General features: G+C 30.9%; 1 protein-coding gene across 1 annotated transcript; it reads left to right on the forward strand.

The window, feature by feature from the left end:
* The first annotated feature begins 9,457 nt into the window (after nt 1–9,457).
* Nucleotides 9,458–16,249, forward strand: LOC107460242 (uncharacterized). Its single transcript, XM_016078591.3, has 11 exons — nt 9,458–10,136; nt 10,964–11,049; nt 11,183–11,376; nt 12,567–12,606; nt 12,760–12,841; nt 12,926–13,003; nt 13,085–13,210; nt 13,951–14,072; nt 14,512–14,551; nt 14,859–14,933; nt 15,827–16,249. The coding sequence occupies exons 1-11, from the start codon at nt 9,769–9,771 to the stop codon at nt 15,993–15,995; spliced, it is 1,380 nt and encodes a 459-aa protein (XP_015934077.1). The 5' UTR covers nt 9,458–9,768; the 3' UTR covers nt 15,996–16,249.
* Nucleotides 16,250–17,889: the final 1,640 nt, after the last annotated feature.

Below are 17,889 nucleotides of genomic sequence, written 5' to 3' on the forward strand. Positions count from 1 at the left end.
CTGTTTTATCCAATCAGCAGTAAGCTTTGACTGTAAAAAAATTAGATTTGCTGCTCCTGATGAACCAATATATTGTATATTGTAACCACCACATCAACACATTGGACCTAGGTTTGAGTGTGTCACCTGAGTTTCTTGATGGTAAGGGCTCAGATCAGTTAGCGTTGTTTTCATCCTACCCTTCAAATAATGTTTCTGATTATGTATCTGGGTGATGAACTTAGCTGGTGCCAATGGCATATACTCATTCATAAGATCATACTCCTTGATTTAACACTTCTAAGTCATAAACAAAAATATCACCTATGGTTTGGAACCAAGTATAACAATCTAATCAGTGATTTTCTTTCATAATTCTATGCATTTATCATGTAAGTTAGATGATGACATTATAAATAGCCATCATATTAATTTGGCATTTCTTCTTTTAAAACAAGTTGTTATATAATCGGTTAAATCTTTCATCTTTAGAGAATGAAGTTAAAATATGAAATACACCGTTGTTTCCATTTGCCTTCTTGTTCTGTGTCAGTAATTTCCTGTTCCTTTGGTATTGAGATAAACAGATGACTAGAAGATCCAAATGTTCATTACATCATGTCATCATTGGTGGGTTGATGTGGCAAAGATATATAATGGTTTATGTGCATAACATCCTTGACCAGCAATCCTTCATATCCCCGAAAGCAATGACATATTGTTTTGGAATATTTTTTGTTTAGGTTGGTTTATGTTTCTAGCATATTCTTTGGTAAGTCACCTTATGTAATTCATGGTTAAAGTTCTTTCTGTATATCCTGAATTTGTCTGATGTACAATATGTGTAACTTTGTGGAGATAATAACTTTAGAGTAATGCTACACATCTAAGTCTTTTTATGAATCAAGTTCAATTAAGATAAATAATAAGATTTAGAATAATGTTAGTCATAACTTGTTTTTGTTATGTTAGACCAACTTGGATAGATTTGGTTAAGAAAAAGACTTGGATGTGTAGCCTTATTTATAATGTGCTTAATTACTTAGGCCCAGTTTGGATAAATAACTTAAATAAGTTCTTTTGGAAGAAGAGCTTAAAGCATAGTTATCAGAACTGAACCGGTGATCGAATCGGTCAAGTTATTGGGTCATTGGTTCGACCGGTGGGTCACTATTGAACCGATTGACCCGGTCCTATATAAATAAAAAACAAAATATAGTAAAATATTTAGAATTAAAAATTTAAAATATATATTTTTACTAATATTTTAAAAATATCTAGCTATTCTAAACAATATGGACGAGAAACAATAAGTATTTTATTAATTTTACTCTATCATAAATATTTTTATTTTATTTTTATATTAAAATAACTATTATTTTTGAATTTTAATAATTTATTAATTAGTTTATATCTATTATACTATTATATACTACAAGTATTTATTGAAAAATAATATTAATAGATATTATATAATTATGAAAAGAAAATAATAAGTGAGTTTATAATTATTGTTAAATAAAAATATAATTAATTTAAAAATGAGTGAGCTTATAATTAAAATTAAAATAAATTAAATAGAAGTAAATTATTTGCTGAAAGATATTAATATGTATTTTAATTTGCATATATATATATATTCGTAACAACCAAGTTAGCCTAGTGGTTGTGGCTATAGGGTATCTTCTTAAGGGAGGGGGTTTCATTTTGATGAAATTTTATTTTTCGGTCAAACCGGTTGATCCGGTCCGGTTTTAATAACAATGGCTTAAAGTATAAATTTTTTTTATTAATAGCAGCATATAAATAAGTTATTTTGTGTTTGGATTTTAGTTATAGAAATACTTATTTTAAAGTGTAGCGTTTGAATAAATAACTCAAAAAATACAATGTTTTTTACACAAGAAAATAGATATTAAAATAATGATAACAAATTCTTTTCAATATTGAATGTTAATTTTATATAACCTAATCACTAAGATTACAATCGATTAGGCAATTGATTCTTTATTTGTTCTCTTATTAGTTTTATTTTTTTAGCATCAGTATTTGGTTCTTCCCAAGTAATATCAATAGAAATGGATTCTTTTACTTCACCTCACTCATAAGGATGTTCTTGTATATGGTGAATAATAACAAAATTTTAGTTCACAATAATCTTGATGGCAATGCCAAAAAATTTATTATGTAGCTAGTGTTTGCTGTTTTATTGTGTATGATATGGCAGGTGAAAATAAAAAACAAAAGTAAAATATGTGTTAAATTGTTAATGTATATTTTCTTACTGTTTTTTATTTTTTATTTTTTTACTCCTATTAGAATTTTTTCCTCTTTTATTGCGGTTAAGAACTTACTATAACTAACTATAAAAATAATAACAAGTTATATAAAAATATAGTCACGTGAAAAAATAAAATTAAAACAGAGATTTCATACCACATATAATGTTAAATGCAAATTTAATAATAAAAATAGAGTGGTAAAATGAGATGAGTAAGTGGTTTAGAAGGAATATTATTGAATATTATCTAAAAATGGTAGTGGAGGGTCAATACAAGGCTAGTATTTTCAGTAGAAATAGAAAACATTTTTTTTACAGAAGTGATAAAATAACTTATCAAAAAGAAAAAGTCATATATTTTTATTTTTTCAAAAAATTGTGAATTAATTTTTTGAAAAATTAAAAATTTTTCTTTTAAATGGTGCCAAATAAGCATATTGTGACCTTTCATTATTTAAAAGTAAAAAAATAGCTTCTACCACTTTTTTATTTGTCAAACCTTCTGCTACTTTTCAAACAGGCTCTTGTTGGCTGAATTTTTTTCTAAAATAAAATAAAAAACTTATTATTTTCCTAAACAAGATTTTTGGACTTTAATTCTCCAAATACGATTTTTTTTTGTAGTTGGACAAGTTCAACGGACACCAGCGAATTCTATAAAAACTAGCAAATTCGCCGTATGCCTGATGAACTCTATAAAAATGATAGAGTTGCCATATCCTCCCCCAAATTCTCCTTTGAAATTTTTAAAATACACGTTTTTAATCTGTCATCGTCTCCAAAAGAGTATATGGATCTACAAACAGTATACAAGAATATACAAAAATACCCAAATAATAAACACGGCTTCTTCAAGGATTTTTTTAATTATAAATTAAGAAAACAAGTCATATTTAACAATGACAACCATTATTATTGTCTCCAAAAATACATGAGTACATCGGAATAACACATATTTAACAAGAATCTTTTTAATTATAAATTGAAAAAAATAATTATTTCTCAAAAATAAAATACAAATTATTCCTGTATATTCTTGTGTATTATTATGTATTTTATTTAATATACAAAAGTGTATATGAGAGTACACAAGAGTACACAGAAATAAATCATATTTTATTTTTAGAAAATAATTATTTTTTTAATTTATAATTAAAAAATACTTGTTAAATATTGCTTATTTCAGTTTCTCGATATTTTTTGAGACGATAATAATGGTTGCCATTGTTAAATATGATTTGTTTTCTTAATTTATAATTTCAAAAAATCTTTTAAAAGTCATGCTTATTATTTGGGTATTTTTGTGTATTATTTATAAATCTATATACTCTTTTGGAGACGATGACATGGATTAAAAACGTGTATTTTAAAAATTTTAAAGGAAAGTTCAGGAGAGGGAACAACAAATTTGCTAGCTTTTACAGAATTTGTCAGTAGTTTAGAGAACTTGTGGGAATACCAAAAAAATAAAATTAAAGTCCAAAAATCTTGCGTAGTGAAATAATAAATTTTTTTATTTTATTTTAAAAGAAATTATTGGCCTCATTTTATTATGTGTCTTGGAAACAGAAAGGAACACTAGGGACTCGAGGCTTAACTGCAAAACCTTATCTTTTGTGCTAAATTGTCTAAGTGAAGAGGTAGAATATTGAATGTGATCTATTGTTGACAGTTTATTATAACAAGTTACTTTCATCGTGCTTCTCATATAGATATAATCAGATATCAGTTGAAGAACAATGCCAGGGTTTTCAGTTGCTAGCTGACTTGTTTCGCCTTGGCACGTGAAGGATTAATAACCACGAATCTTCTGCCAACCTTTGGTAACAACACGTAAGTGCACATTCATTTCAAGTTAGTCTCTTATCCATAATTTGTTGTTCTCTTGGTCAACAGGTACTTTGATGTGTGCTCAAATTATATTTGAGTGCCACGTGACAGGATATTGTGGGAGGAAAGACTCGAGCATTTCTGAGTGACTAGACTTTGGGACAAATGGATAAGGGAAAAAGACTTTTGTTTCCAACGGAAATTTAAATTCCCTTTCGATCTTTATTGTGTCAGTAACTATGTAGTATGTAATTTATATTTGAATTAGAGTTTAAATTGATTTTATAAATTTGATTTTGGTAAAATGTGATGTTAACAGATTTATATTTGATTAATTTATATTAAAATGAATTAAATTTATGTGTTAAAATTTAGTACTCTTTTGATTATAATTTGTTAGTACCCTTTTTTAATATTCTTTTTGTATTTAATTATATCCTTCTAATAAAATTTATATTATAAAAATTAATAATAATAAATAAAATATATACTAATTTAAGAACATATGGTAAAAAATATACAAAATTAAATAAAAAAATAAAGTTCTATAAAAAAATATGTATTAATAAAAATGATTAAAAAAAATTTATATCAACAATAAATACTAAAAATTCTATTAAAAAAATACAATATTATACATAAGTGAATATAAAAAAAATCTAAACAAAAATATTCATATTATTAATAAGAAAAATAAATAAATAAATTGATAAAAATTAAAACTTAACAAAGAGTGCTAATAATAATATAAAAAATATTTGTTTGTAAAGTAAAGTCATGAGAAAAATTCAAGAACTCTAATCATTATTTTTGGTATTTTTTATTGTAAATGAAATTGAATGGCAAAATTAATAAAATGTCAATTAATTTTTTAATTTATCAAGTGAAGGCAAAAACTATCATTCGTTGTTTTCGGCGATCAAAAAAATTGAACTTCTAACGTGTTTATCAAACACACCCCTACTTCTGACTCGACCTGTAATGTCGCCATGCTATACCGCCAATGATTTTAAATTGGCATGCATTAAGCGATCTTAATACAACGAATGACCGTAATGAAAATTATTTAAATAATTTTAGTATTAAAATTCATCAAAATCAGTAGTAAAATAGCTATTCATTAATACAGTCAAATATTTTTTAAATAATTTCAGCGGCAAGAATCAACAAATAACTCAATAATTTAATATTTTTCATCAATCTCAGAGATTAATTTAACTTATTCCAACCACCTAAATCTATTAAAATAGAAAATTAAACTAACTAAATTTTACTAATTAATTAACTTGAAGTAACAAGATTTGAAAAAGAGTTGAAACAAAATATCTTGAATGCAGACCAACAAAAAACGGAAAAGAGAGGTGGAGGTACAGTGGCGACAGAAACAGAAGTAGCAGGGAGATGAAAATGTTAGAGAGAGAATAAGAGGGTGAGTGATTAGAGAGAGAGGAAGGTGAGAAGTTAGAGAGAGAAAATAAATTCTAAATAAAGGAGGAGAGGGTTCACGGTTCAAATTTAGGGCACGATCATCGGATTTACCGGCGGATCACCAAAATGCAACATTCCATTAAAAATTTGATGGTAACTCTGACACTAAATTTGGTGCCTATTTATCTTATTTTTCTGCCAAAGGTTACCGACAACTTTATTGTCGGAAGAGGCTATCTGCCGGTAATTATTTGACATGGTGAATCCCACAACAAAATCATCGCTAAACTCTAAACCATGACAAATTCAAATCACAACAATAATTTCAGATCTACAATTGGAGCTTCTGATTTAGGGACCAACCTACTTAAATGTGGAACACAAGCTCTGAACGCTGACGATCTTATGTGATGGGGAACAAAATTGGCTGAGGAAGACGACGAGGTCCACAGTGGCATAACCACCCGACACGATGAGTCGATGATTATATATATATATATAGAGAGAGAGAGAGAGAGGGAGAGAGAGAGAGGGAGGGAGGGAGGGAGAGAGAGATTTAAGCTGATCCACCACTTGCATCCGCTTTCCATAAATTTTCTTGTCTCTATTGGTTCTACTCATATCTGTGAAGCTTTTTGTCGGTGTGTGCTTATCATCGTCTTTTTCGAACTCTATAAAACGGGTAGATTGGACTATGGGAGAGAACGAAGGTGAGAGCGAGGATGAGAGAGAGAGAAAAACATATTGAGAGGTTTGTTACTTGTGAGAGGAAGAAGCAAGTTAAGGATTAAGGAGGGTGAGAGTTTTCACACTCAGCAGCAGCAGAGCTCAACAAAAATTCAAAAGGGTTTAGAGTTTTTGAGTTTGAGGAGAACAATAAGGGTGTTTTTATAATTTAGAAAATATTGAGGTGTTCTAGATTAGGTTTTTTATCCTTAACTTTAGAATATTCATTTTTTAAATAGAATATTTCGTTAATTCGGACCTTTTTTTTTACGGTACAGACTTAATTAAAAAATTAAATGGTATAAGGATCTAATTGAAAAGAAAAAATATATACAAACTCAATTGAAAATTCGATAAAATTATAGGGACCGACAGAGTAATTAAACTATAAAATAAATAAAGTTAATAACTAAAAGAAGAATAAAAAAATAAAAAAATTTGAAAATTATATAATTATCAATTTTTGTAGTTTTAATTACTCTTTTATTTAATTAAAAAATAAAAATAAAAATTTTTGGTTCGTGGATTTACCAGATTTTTTTATTTGGCGGATTCCAAATCCTAATCTGACTCGCTCTTTTTGCCGAGTTTTAGAGATCTTCATGGATCGGGCCAGGTTTAAGTTGGCCCCGAATCCAGCCTTAAAAGACCAATGGGTCTATTTTAACCGGATCTGAAAGTGGTATGAAATAAACCAGGTTAAACTAGATTGATTCGATATTCAAAATAAAATATTTTAAAACAAAACTAATATCGTATAATATAAAAAAATATTAATGAAGTATAAAAGTATATTATAACATTACAAATTTTACTCTAAAATATATATATTTTTGTTGTAAAAAAAACTTCGAGCCACGCCGAGTGATCCGAAGCACAACCCAAACCTGACCCAAAAATAACATTGAGTAGAAATGACAAATCCGAACCTGACAAAATATGTCCTGAGTTCGGGCTTGGTTTTGGTCGGACTTGGTCTTGAACACCCGTAGCAGATTCTATAGGGTTGGTTCGGTGAGTTCGACCCATTTTGCCACCCCTAATTATTCCATAAACAATTTTATTTGACAAAAAAGACATAGAAAAAAGAATCAAGGGATGTAAGACTAGCCTAATAAAAAACTCCTAATAGATAAAATTATAAATACCTTATAGATCTAGTCAACTATGGAGAGTATTTAGAAAAGACTTGGGAGTTTGAGGATGGTAGAGTTAATAGCAAAAAATCTTCCAACAGAGGAGAAGATTTAACAGGAAAAGCATTACAAAAAGCAAATATGAAATTAAACAATTGTAGATATAATGTCATGTATTATTTTCAGAAACCTATCCCAAAGACAATGAAACCAAAAACTCTACAACATTCACAACTAACTAACAATTGTCTTCTTCAACCTATATCTCCCAACACCTCCAACCTCCGACCATGGTCACCTCTATTTGCATCATCCAATTAAATCTAAAATTGATAAACTTAGTATATTAATTTTCAATCAAAACATCATTAGAAACTAATTTCTAAACTCTCCAACACATAATAAAATTTACAATAAGCCGATTTCATGAGCATAATTATATTTTTACCGATCCCCTTCAATAGCATGAAAACTCTATTTTCACTAACCAAAGCCTTCACTACTGTCGGTTAGAAACAACAAAGCACTCAAAAGTGAAATGTAATTGTGCTTCCTCAACTTCTATCACATTCATTCGTAGACGTTTGTAGCCTCCCTTTGAGCTATCCATGGCCTTCAAGCAAGTCTGGGTGACTTCAGCATCAACCATGTCATGAGAGAAATTAATTACTGTGCCGATACTTTGGCCAAACACACCCATGGTCCCTTGGCGGGAATTCCTCAATTTGTTTCTCATCTCTCGTTTCTAGTTCCGTCACTTTTTTTTTTGTCAGTAGATTGGATAACTTCTATTCTTAGGTACCCTAATGAATTGAGGAACCCCCAATTCTAGGTACACAACACACCCACACACTCTTACCACATTTTTTCCTCTATTGCAATCTCTAGAATTTGAATCCTAGACCTTTGAGGTGGGAAAGTAAAAATATGCCATGTGAACTAAGGCTCATTAGTTAGTTCCGTCACTTGAAGCTGATAAAAGAGGAAGGTGTTTACTAGAGTAATTAGAATGTAGTTTTTATTCTTTTATCTTGGGCCCTTGACCCATGAACAATAAAAAAATAGATGATTTTATAATTTTTTTATTATACAATAGTGAGACATGTGATCTCAATCTCATTATCTCGAGTTAAGTCTTACTTTGGTCTTTAAAATTGGCGAGTTGCACTGATTTAGCCTCACTTTTCAATTATTACAATTTGGTCCTCGCATATTCAAAAAAATGCATCAATATAGTCTCTCGTGTATTTTTCGTTACCGGAACTCAACGCCGTTAGTGACATGACTCAAGTCTTGCCACGCTTGACATATTAAAACGACGTCGTACGCATTTTGATACTAAAGAAGGCATTAATCTACATTCGTTTGAGGATTTAAACAATTTTGTCATAACCAAATTCCTTATCATAACCCTCAAACGATGTCGTCCAGCGTGGCAAAATTTGAGTTAAGTTACTAACAGTGTTGAATTCCAGTGACGAAAAATATACGAAGGACTATATTAGTACACTTTTTAAATTTAGAGACCAAATTGTAACAATTAAAAAGTCAAGAACTAAATCAGTACAACTCGTCAATCTTATAGACCAAAGTAGAGTTTAACTTCATTATCTCGTTATATAATTTTATGTATTTTTAATATGTATTAAAAATATATTTTTATAAAATAATAATTAAAATTAATAAATAATTTAATCATATTATTTAATATAACACATACTTATACCTTAATTAATTGAAGATATATTTGTATTTATTATCCAAATACAATCCAATCATGACCAAATATTTTATATTTACATCAAGCAAGTATGGCCACGCATTAAAAGCTGTGAATGACAAATTGACAAGAAAAGAAATAGAGTAAGGATTAATTATAAGTTTGTTTAAAAACAAAAGGAAAAAAATAGTGTGAGCTGGTACTCTCATCCAACAAAGATACCGGTGGCGGTTGAACAGGTGACACGTGGCGTAAAGAAAGTGGAATAAGTGACACCAATAGTGGTGGGATCCAAATGCTCACGTGTATGCTCATATATAAGAGTAAATCTCGGGATTCGCAGCCATAGTCGAAGAAGCCCAGCCCAGCCCGGATCTGATCTCATCATCACATCGCTCTCTCTTCTTCCTCCCCTTCTCTACCACTACTTCTACTTCCTCTTCTCTTCAATTTCTCGCATTCAATCTCACTCTCAATTCAAATGCTTCAATTCACACATTCCTCTTCTTCTTCTTCCTCTCCCTCACGCTCCTTTCATTTCTCATTCGACAATTATCCCTCACATTCCATTTCTGTCCTCACTATCATTTTGTGATAGACGCAAAGCAGCAACTAAACAGTTAGTTACGAACTGCAACTACATTTGCATTTGCGTTTTGACCTAATTTATGCGTCAATGTGATTTGGCGTTAATGGCGGCAAGTTCTAGAGGCTTCTCCACCACGCACTTCGATTTCAAGCTACGAGTTAGGCGACTCAGTGTTGCTCTCCAGCCTAACACTAACGTCCTCGGTTTCGGCTCCAGGAAGCGCAGGAAGGTCTGCTCCGGTGCCGACCGAGTTCGACTCGGTAGTTTCCAACTGCGATGCTGCTGTTCCGACTCGGTTACTCCGATTCGCAGAACGAGTGGTCCTGGCGGCAACGGCGGCGACAAGAATGACGAATGGCGCTTCGATGCAAAGAAAAAGCCTCACTCTCACACTCTGAGAGTCAGAATTCAGGCTTCTCCTGCCGCAATGCCTTTCGCTTCTCCGCCGTACGTCTATATATAGAATGGTTGTTTTCTTAGTTGTTTGAAATTTATTCGTATAGGTCTCTGGAGTTTGCATGTATTGGCTTGATATCGATGCTGTGACTTTTGTGGTTTTAAAATGATATTGGATCTGTAGTATGTTCTATACGGATTATGAAACAAAACGTTCCTGCATCAGTGCTAACCTACTACGCCTTTTTGTTTCGGCTCAATTTTTTGTGTAGTAGTGTATATGTCATGAATTACGAATATCATTGCAAATGATTTTTTAGGAATTTCCATAGCTTATTTTCTGATTTCAAACGTACTTGGAAGATGCTTGTGATTGTGATGTCCATGTTCTGGTTTGTAATATAATAGATGAAAGTGGCTTTATATATGCATCTGTCACTATGTAATGTAGGAAGATGCATCGACCATTAAGCAGAATGATCAATGAGGGTAAAATAATTTTAGTATTTTCGATTGTATCCTCGACTTCTGAAGGCTGATGTAATTATGTTTATATCCACAAAGATTTCTTAATTTATCCTAACTATTATACTGGTTTTAAAATGAAAATAATTAGGCGTTGATTTTGTCATCATACTGAAATGTTCTGATCTACCTCTAGGAGCAAAGAAGGATGAAAAACACTTTTCATTGTTTCTTTTCTGTTTAGGCTTTCTGGTCGTCCACAATGTTTTCTCAAGAAAAATTAAGATGCTTTGGTTTGGGAAGCAATTATAACTCTGAATGTTAAATTGGGTGTTGTTTATAGATTCACACAATCTGTGGTGGTTGAAACTTTTTTTTTAATCAATGATCATGGTGCTTCATGATGGCCACAGATCCTTTCTGAAGCAGGAAAAATTCTTTCCTCGTTGCACCCCGAGAAATTCTGGTCCACAATCACGTGATACGCCACCAAAAAGAGGTACTTCATAATCGCCATATTTACCACTTTATATATGCTCTGAACATTAACAGAGGCCATTTTAGATATGTACATTGCTCAATAATGGAGTGCTGAATATTATATCTGTTTATCTTTACTGGTTCTTCCACAGACACTGGTATAGCAAATGAGAAAGACTGGGGTATTAGCTTGTTAAATGAAAATATTAATGAGACCGGCACTAATGAAGATGGCAGTACCTGGTACAGAGAAAGTGGTGAAGAACTGGGTGAAAATGGATATAGATGTAGATGGACAAAAATGGGTGGTCAATCCCATGATACTTCCTCAGAATGGAAAGAAACGGTACTTGTTTTGGTTTAGTGTGAGAGTAAACCTATCGAAGAAGATTATGTTAACAAAATTTCTTGAATGCAAGCTTTCATTTCGGTTATTTTTCTATGCTTAGTTATCAAATATATTCTTATTCAGTACCAGCAAATTATCTTGGTTTTTTTTTAAAGAGAACATTAGACTATATATATATATATATATATGGATCTGATTGTATTTCCAAGCTGCAGACCGGAAATATTTCCATACTTTCTTTTTGTTGTGGGATGATTTATAGTAAAACTAAAAACAAAAATGATAGCAACATTATGGAATGACTTGCTGGTGCTTTTAAAGACAGAGCTTGTAATATCACACCTTTTCAACTGAATACTTCCGTAGCTTAGATAAATATATTATTTGGCAAATATGGTTGCATGTAATGGGAAGAGGATCTTGATGGTTAACACTTTCTATTACTAGGAAATGTTGAGCACTAATCTGCAATCAGATATTTCTAGGAATTTGGTTTTTACTCTTGGAGCAGCTCTAGTTTGAAAGTTAATGTTATTACTGATTTTCATGAATTTAATGCTGATTGACCTTATAAGAATCTTCATTTTTTGACAAGGGTAATTTCTAGTTATCCCTGAAGTGTCATCACAGTGACCCATCCTTGCACATACAAGTGAAATCATAACGTTGGAATTATCTTAAAATATTTGAATTTATTGCCTAGACATTTTTAAAACCTGAATTTCTACATTTTAAATGCTTTACATATGTGGTTTCTTTCATTTGCTTTTGGTCGTTTCTCTTTACTTTAAACTCTAGAATATGGATGGGACTAAATGTTATTCTGGAGTTTATTTGTAAATAAATATTGTCTTTTGGAAATCTTTGAGGGCTTCTTCCATTTTTTTTTTTTATGTCACTTAAGACTTATCTTTTGTTAAATCAAGCAGCTGGATAGTTCCATTGGCATCTGATATGTGTTTATATGTTTTGAGTATACTCCATTGACATTTCTTATAGCTGAATCAAGCATATAATCTCAAAACAAATTTTGAAGTATATTTAAGTTGGTATCCTTTTAAGAATTACATCAACTGTCTTCCAAGCCGGACTCATTCTTTATATGTTTTCTTGAAAATATTCATAACCCTATCAGTATCACACCCCAGGTGGATTCATTTAATTGGCTTTATTGATCTAATTGACAGTGGTGGGAGAAGAGTGACTGGACCGGATATAAAGAGCTAGGTATATTAGTTCCTTTGTGTTCAATTCACTAGCCTGAACTTACTAGGACACTCGTGAGAGTTCCTAGTTGCAGGACTGTTGCATTCTTATTTTTCGACTCTTACAAAATCTAATTTCGTGGGTGCAGATGATTAGTTTTTTATGTTTTTGCAGGTGTGGAGAAATCTGGTAGAAATTCTGAAGGGGATTCTTGGTGGGAAACTTGGCAAGAAAATCTTCAGCAAGATGAATGGAGGTCATTACTTTATTTTTCTGCTTGTTGTGGATGAATGAACCCTAAACATTCTTAAACCATATTCTGGCATGTTTAAATTTGCAGTAACATAGCAAGAATAGAAAGGAGTGCACAAAAACAAGCTAAATCAGGAACTGAAAATGCAGGATGGTATGAGAAGTGGTGAGTTAATGTCTCTTGTGCATTTATATTCATCGTATTACTCAAATGAATTTATGATATGACTGTTTTGAATTTGTGTAGGTGGGAAAAATATGATGCTAAAGGCTGGACTGAGAAAGGGGCACATAAGTATGGTAGACTGAATGAGCAATCATGGTGGGAAAAGTGGGGAGAGCATTATGATGGGAGAGGATCTGTTCTCAAATGGTTTGTATTCTAACTTTCCTATCTAAAGAGTTTGCTTTATTCTCATCTGCATTTGCATGTTGCGAATGTGTAACACATCATTAATATAGCCTTAGTTTTTCTTTTTGCAATGATTCTCTGTTAGTGTGTGCGTGTTTGTGTGTCTGTATCCATGAGTTAACATTTGTTTACATTTGTAAAAATTGATACACTTATATCATCTAAATAACTTATTGCAGGTAATATAGAACTGTTGAATTGTATGTAGCTAGTACGCTAATCACATTAACAAAATTTTGAACAGAAAATTTCATTTCTTATGAGATTATATCATAAAGTTGTGTTAGATGATATATGTGTTTCTATCTGGACAAATATTGATGGATGTGAATTCACATGAGATGTTGTGGGCATGACCTACATGATGTACATTCAGACTTTCCAACAGTGGAGTTTGTGAAATTTTGCTCCTATAAAATATCATTCGGTAGTTGAAGGTTGATTTTGATATAATGTAATATCAGCCGATACTGTGTTTACAAGTGTTATATGATATTTTTTGCTGGACCTCTTCAAATTTTAGCTTGCTTTGCTTGTTATTTTTTCTTGCTTTATTTTATTTTATGGCCTCCTATGGCTATACCTTTGTCAATTTTCCTGTAGATTTCTTTGGAAAAGGGGATATGAGTATAAAAATTTCTGGCTATACTAGTTCTGAATTTTGTCTTCTATTTCTTTGCTCCTTGTTGAAACTTCCTCAGGACAGATAAGTGGGCTGAAACTGAGCTTGGAACAAAATGGGGAGACAAATGGGAGGAAAGGTTTTTTAAAGGCATAGGTTCCCGTCATGGGGAAACATGGCATGTATCTCCAAGTGGTGAACGTATGTACTGTAATTTAAGCTTCCACATAAAGTCTACTCCAACATTTATTTCATACTTAGTAGTTCCCATTAAGTAACCAAATGCCATCTGTTTTCATTCCATACTCCATATTGCGATACTCGAATGGAGGTAGTCTTGGAGTTTCATTCCACTTGAAGCTTGGCTCATTGTCTGCATTGGCAATTTTTAAAGTTTTATTTGTGCATCTTTTGACACTGAATAGTTGGACATCCCCGAAAACAAGACATTACTGATTTTATTCTGTGGACATCACTTGTTTTATTCTGCTCTCCAGTTTTTTCTCAATTTTCTCGTAAAGTTAATGATAAAAGGTTTAGCTGCTGCAAAGGGCACTTGTCACGTTATTTCACTCTTCAACATAACAATATTGCTTTAATGTGTTTTCTTAAGTGAATGCATTTTTTTTCCCTTTACCAGGTTGGTCAAGAACTTGGGGAGAAGAGCACTTTGGAAACGGGTATGGAGCCATACACCTGATTGTTCGGATATATTTGCTCATGACGATAGCTTATTGTGAATTGGAAGTATTGAATAAATCTATTTCCAATGATATGAAGCTTTTATGCACCAGTCCCAATATTTAATGCACTTCCTCAAAATGCATTTCTGAAATATCAAGGAGTGTTTAGTCTCTCTTATATTTTCGTTTTCTAATTATCATGCTCGTTACTAATCGTGATTATTTATCATAAGAAACTTAAAATTAAAAAATTGGTGCTACATACACGCCTATTTCTACTTGATTCGACTTTTGTCTGCAACAGGAAGGTACATAAGTACGGAAATAGCACTACGGGCGAAAGCTGGGATATAGTTGTGGACGAGGAGACTTATTATGAGTAAGAATGTTATTCTCAGCTACCAATATTTATTGAAATTGGTCCTTAAAAGATTACTCGTTTTTTCAACTTGATTACTCGTTTTTAATCAAATTCGTCTTTTAAAGATTTTAAATTAATCATATTAGTTCTTTTGCCACTTTTTTGTTGATGGTATCAAAATTTGTTAATGTGACACGTTAAGTGACACCACAACACACTTCTAGGAGTCTCAATTGACTATTTCATATAATAAATTTATGAAATTGGATCAAATCAAAACTTAATTGAGAGGAGAACTTGAGGTATTGGAATTCCTTAATTTGAGGTTAATTTGATCTAATTTTTTAAATTAATCATGTTAATAGTCAATTAGAAATACTAAATGTGTGTTGTGATGTTACTTAACGTACCACATCAACAAACTTTGACACCGTTAGCAATGAAAGTAACGGAAGGACTAACATGACTAATTTAAAATCTTCAAAGAACGAATTTGATTAAAAAAGTCTTTCGGGGACCTTTTTGGAGAATGAGTGATCTTTTAAAGACTAATTTGACCATTTACTCAACATTTAACATGTATAAATAAATTTACAGATCAATTTTAATACTCTTACTGTCACGTGTCAACCATTCATATCTTTACATGACTTTCGAAATAATTACAAGAGTCGAACAATTTTAATAGTGACTATATACGATTAGTTCACTGCCAAAAATGTTTAGTTAACAAATTTTGATTGCCTGTATTATAAATGAAGTTTGGCCCGCTTTAAGCTTACTTAAATTACTTTGCCAATTGAAAACCTTTTTTGAAGTGGAATGGGTGTACATTCCAAAATATATTTGATTTGATTATGAATATGGCATGTATTCCATTTGGATTTGAGAATGTTTGTGACTGTATGAAGGGCTGAACCTCACTATGGATGGGCGGATGTGGTGGGTGATTCAAGCCAATTACTCTCGATTGAACCTCGGGCGAGGCCACCGGGTGTCTTTCCCAGTTTGGACTTTGGTACACCGCCATCACCCGAAGCTGAGCAGGACTCACCTGATGATTTGCCTCCCTCGCAATGACAGAACCACATTCTCTAATTTGGTCAGTTTTTTCAGAGCAACCCATCGTAATGCGGGAAGCTCCATTTGTACAAGATGTGGATCAATCATTTTATTCATTCTTTCCCATATTTTAATTGTTTTCCATTTTTCTCTCTTCTCTCCCTTTTTTCTTTTTTAAAAACATCTTTTGTCTTTCCCCTCGTTAAACTCTGCATTGATGATATTCATGTTTAGTTATTTACTGCTCATGAAATTATTTGATACTTTGGACATCGGCCAACAATTTCTTTTTCTTCTCTTAATTTTTACTTGCCCACTATTTTAATACTTGATTAATTCGTTAAATGAAAAATTGGTTCCTTAACAAAATAAAAAATTCTACAATGCGAAATTTAGTTTCATGAATAATTAGATGAACAAAACTTGTGAAAATACATTTTAGATTCCAAATCCCACGAGGATATTCTTTTTGCGTTTAAAACTTAAATTTATTCATATCTATTTTAGGGTTTGAAATCCTAAAATGTTTTGTAATAGGGGTTTGAAACTATTGCAAAATAGCGTAGCTGGGTTGCTTCTTTATTGTTTAAAACTTTGAATTTAAATATTTTTAGGTTTTGAAATTCTAAATATTTTTATTTTAGTTTGAAACTCCACAAATATATTTTTTTAGGGTTCTAATCCCAAACTATTAATTTTTTAGAGTTTGAAATGCTAAATAATTTTATAGTAGACGTTTAAAATCCTCGCAACACTTAGGTAGCATTTGTTTTATATGTTTAGTACTTAGAGATTGAAATTAAAATTTTAATCAATTTTGAGACAATTTGAATCTCTTAACCACTTCTAAAAAATAAAGACACACGAAATTGATATTTTTTAAGATAAAAATTAAAATTTTAATATTTTTTTAAAAATTCTTTTATTTAATTTTTATTTTAAATTTATTCTTCAATTTTTATATTTATTTTAAACTAAACATAACACTAATATAATTCAATTTAATATATTTTATACTAAATATAATACAGAAACTTAATTTAGTTTCTCTCTATTGAACTTCAATCTTTCTTTTAAATGTAGGCTAAATTTATATTTTCTAGAGTTTAGAATTCTAAATAATATTCAAGCAAAAGTTTAAAATCCATATAAAATGAAAATACTTTTCTAGGGTTATACTAAATAATTATTGTGATAAAAATAAATGCGTGGATGCCCATTTATAACTTGGGCGGTTAATTGAAGGAATCATCTTTTTAAAGATGAATTTATATTAATTGAGAGTTAAAAATAAAGTCTCTTTATGTGTATAAATAGAAGGTTAAGTTTCTGTTAATAAGACATTAATAACAATAATCTTCTTTTTATATTGTCTATATACAAAATTTTTCTCCTCTCTTTTTCATACGTTGCTAATATATAATAGTAATAAATATATAAGTTACCTCTATTATTATAGTGAGATAGTTATATTGGTGAATATCAAAACTAGAGTCTTCTATTTATATTTTATTTTATATTATATCTTCCTTAATTATTTATTCTACAACACGTTATCAGTACGAGGCTCTGATCAAATTTTAGGAAGACTTCAGGTAACAAATTTTCATTATGTCGAAACTCTCTCATCTTGAATTTAGTGCTCTTGATATATCTGGAAATAACTATTTATCATGGATACTAGATGCTAAAATTCATCTTTATAATTGAGGATCTTGAAGATACCATTAAGGCTGAAAATGTATCCCAGAAGGATAAAGTCAAGGCCATGATTTTCCTTCATCGTCATCTTGACGATGGATTGAAAAATGAATATCTCACATTAAAAGATCTTGCAGATATGTGGAAAGACCTTGAAGAAAGGTATAATCATTAAAAGACGGTGATACTTCCTCAAGCCCGATATGTTAGA

Source organism: Arachis duranensis, chromosome 8 (assembly GCF_000817695.3).
Source record: "Arachis duranensis cultivar V14167 chromosome 8, aradu.V14167.gnm2.J7QH, whole genome shotgun sequence".
NCBI lineage: Eukaryota > Viridiplantae > Streptophyta > Magnoliopsida > Fabales > Fabaceae > Arachis > Arachis duranensis.

Bases quoted from the DNA above. Each gene is read 5' to 3' on its own strand.
- LOC107460242 (XM_016078591.3), top strand. From the start codon at position 9,769: ATGCGTCAATGTGATTTGGCGTTAATGGCGGCAAGTTCTAGAGGCTTC. The intron at 11,377-12,566 runs GTACTTGTTTTG...TCTAATTGACAG, and splicing joins CCTCAGAATGGAAAGAAACG to TGGTGGGAGAAGAGTGACTG. The intron at 13,211-13,950 runs GTTTGTATTCTA...AAACTTCCTCAG, and splicing joins AGAGGATCTGTTCTCAAATG to GACAGATAAGTGGGCTGAAA.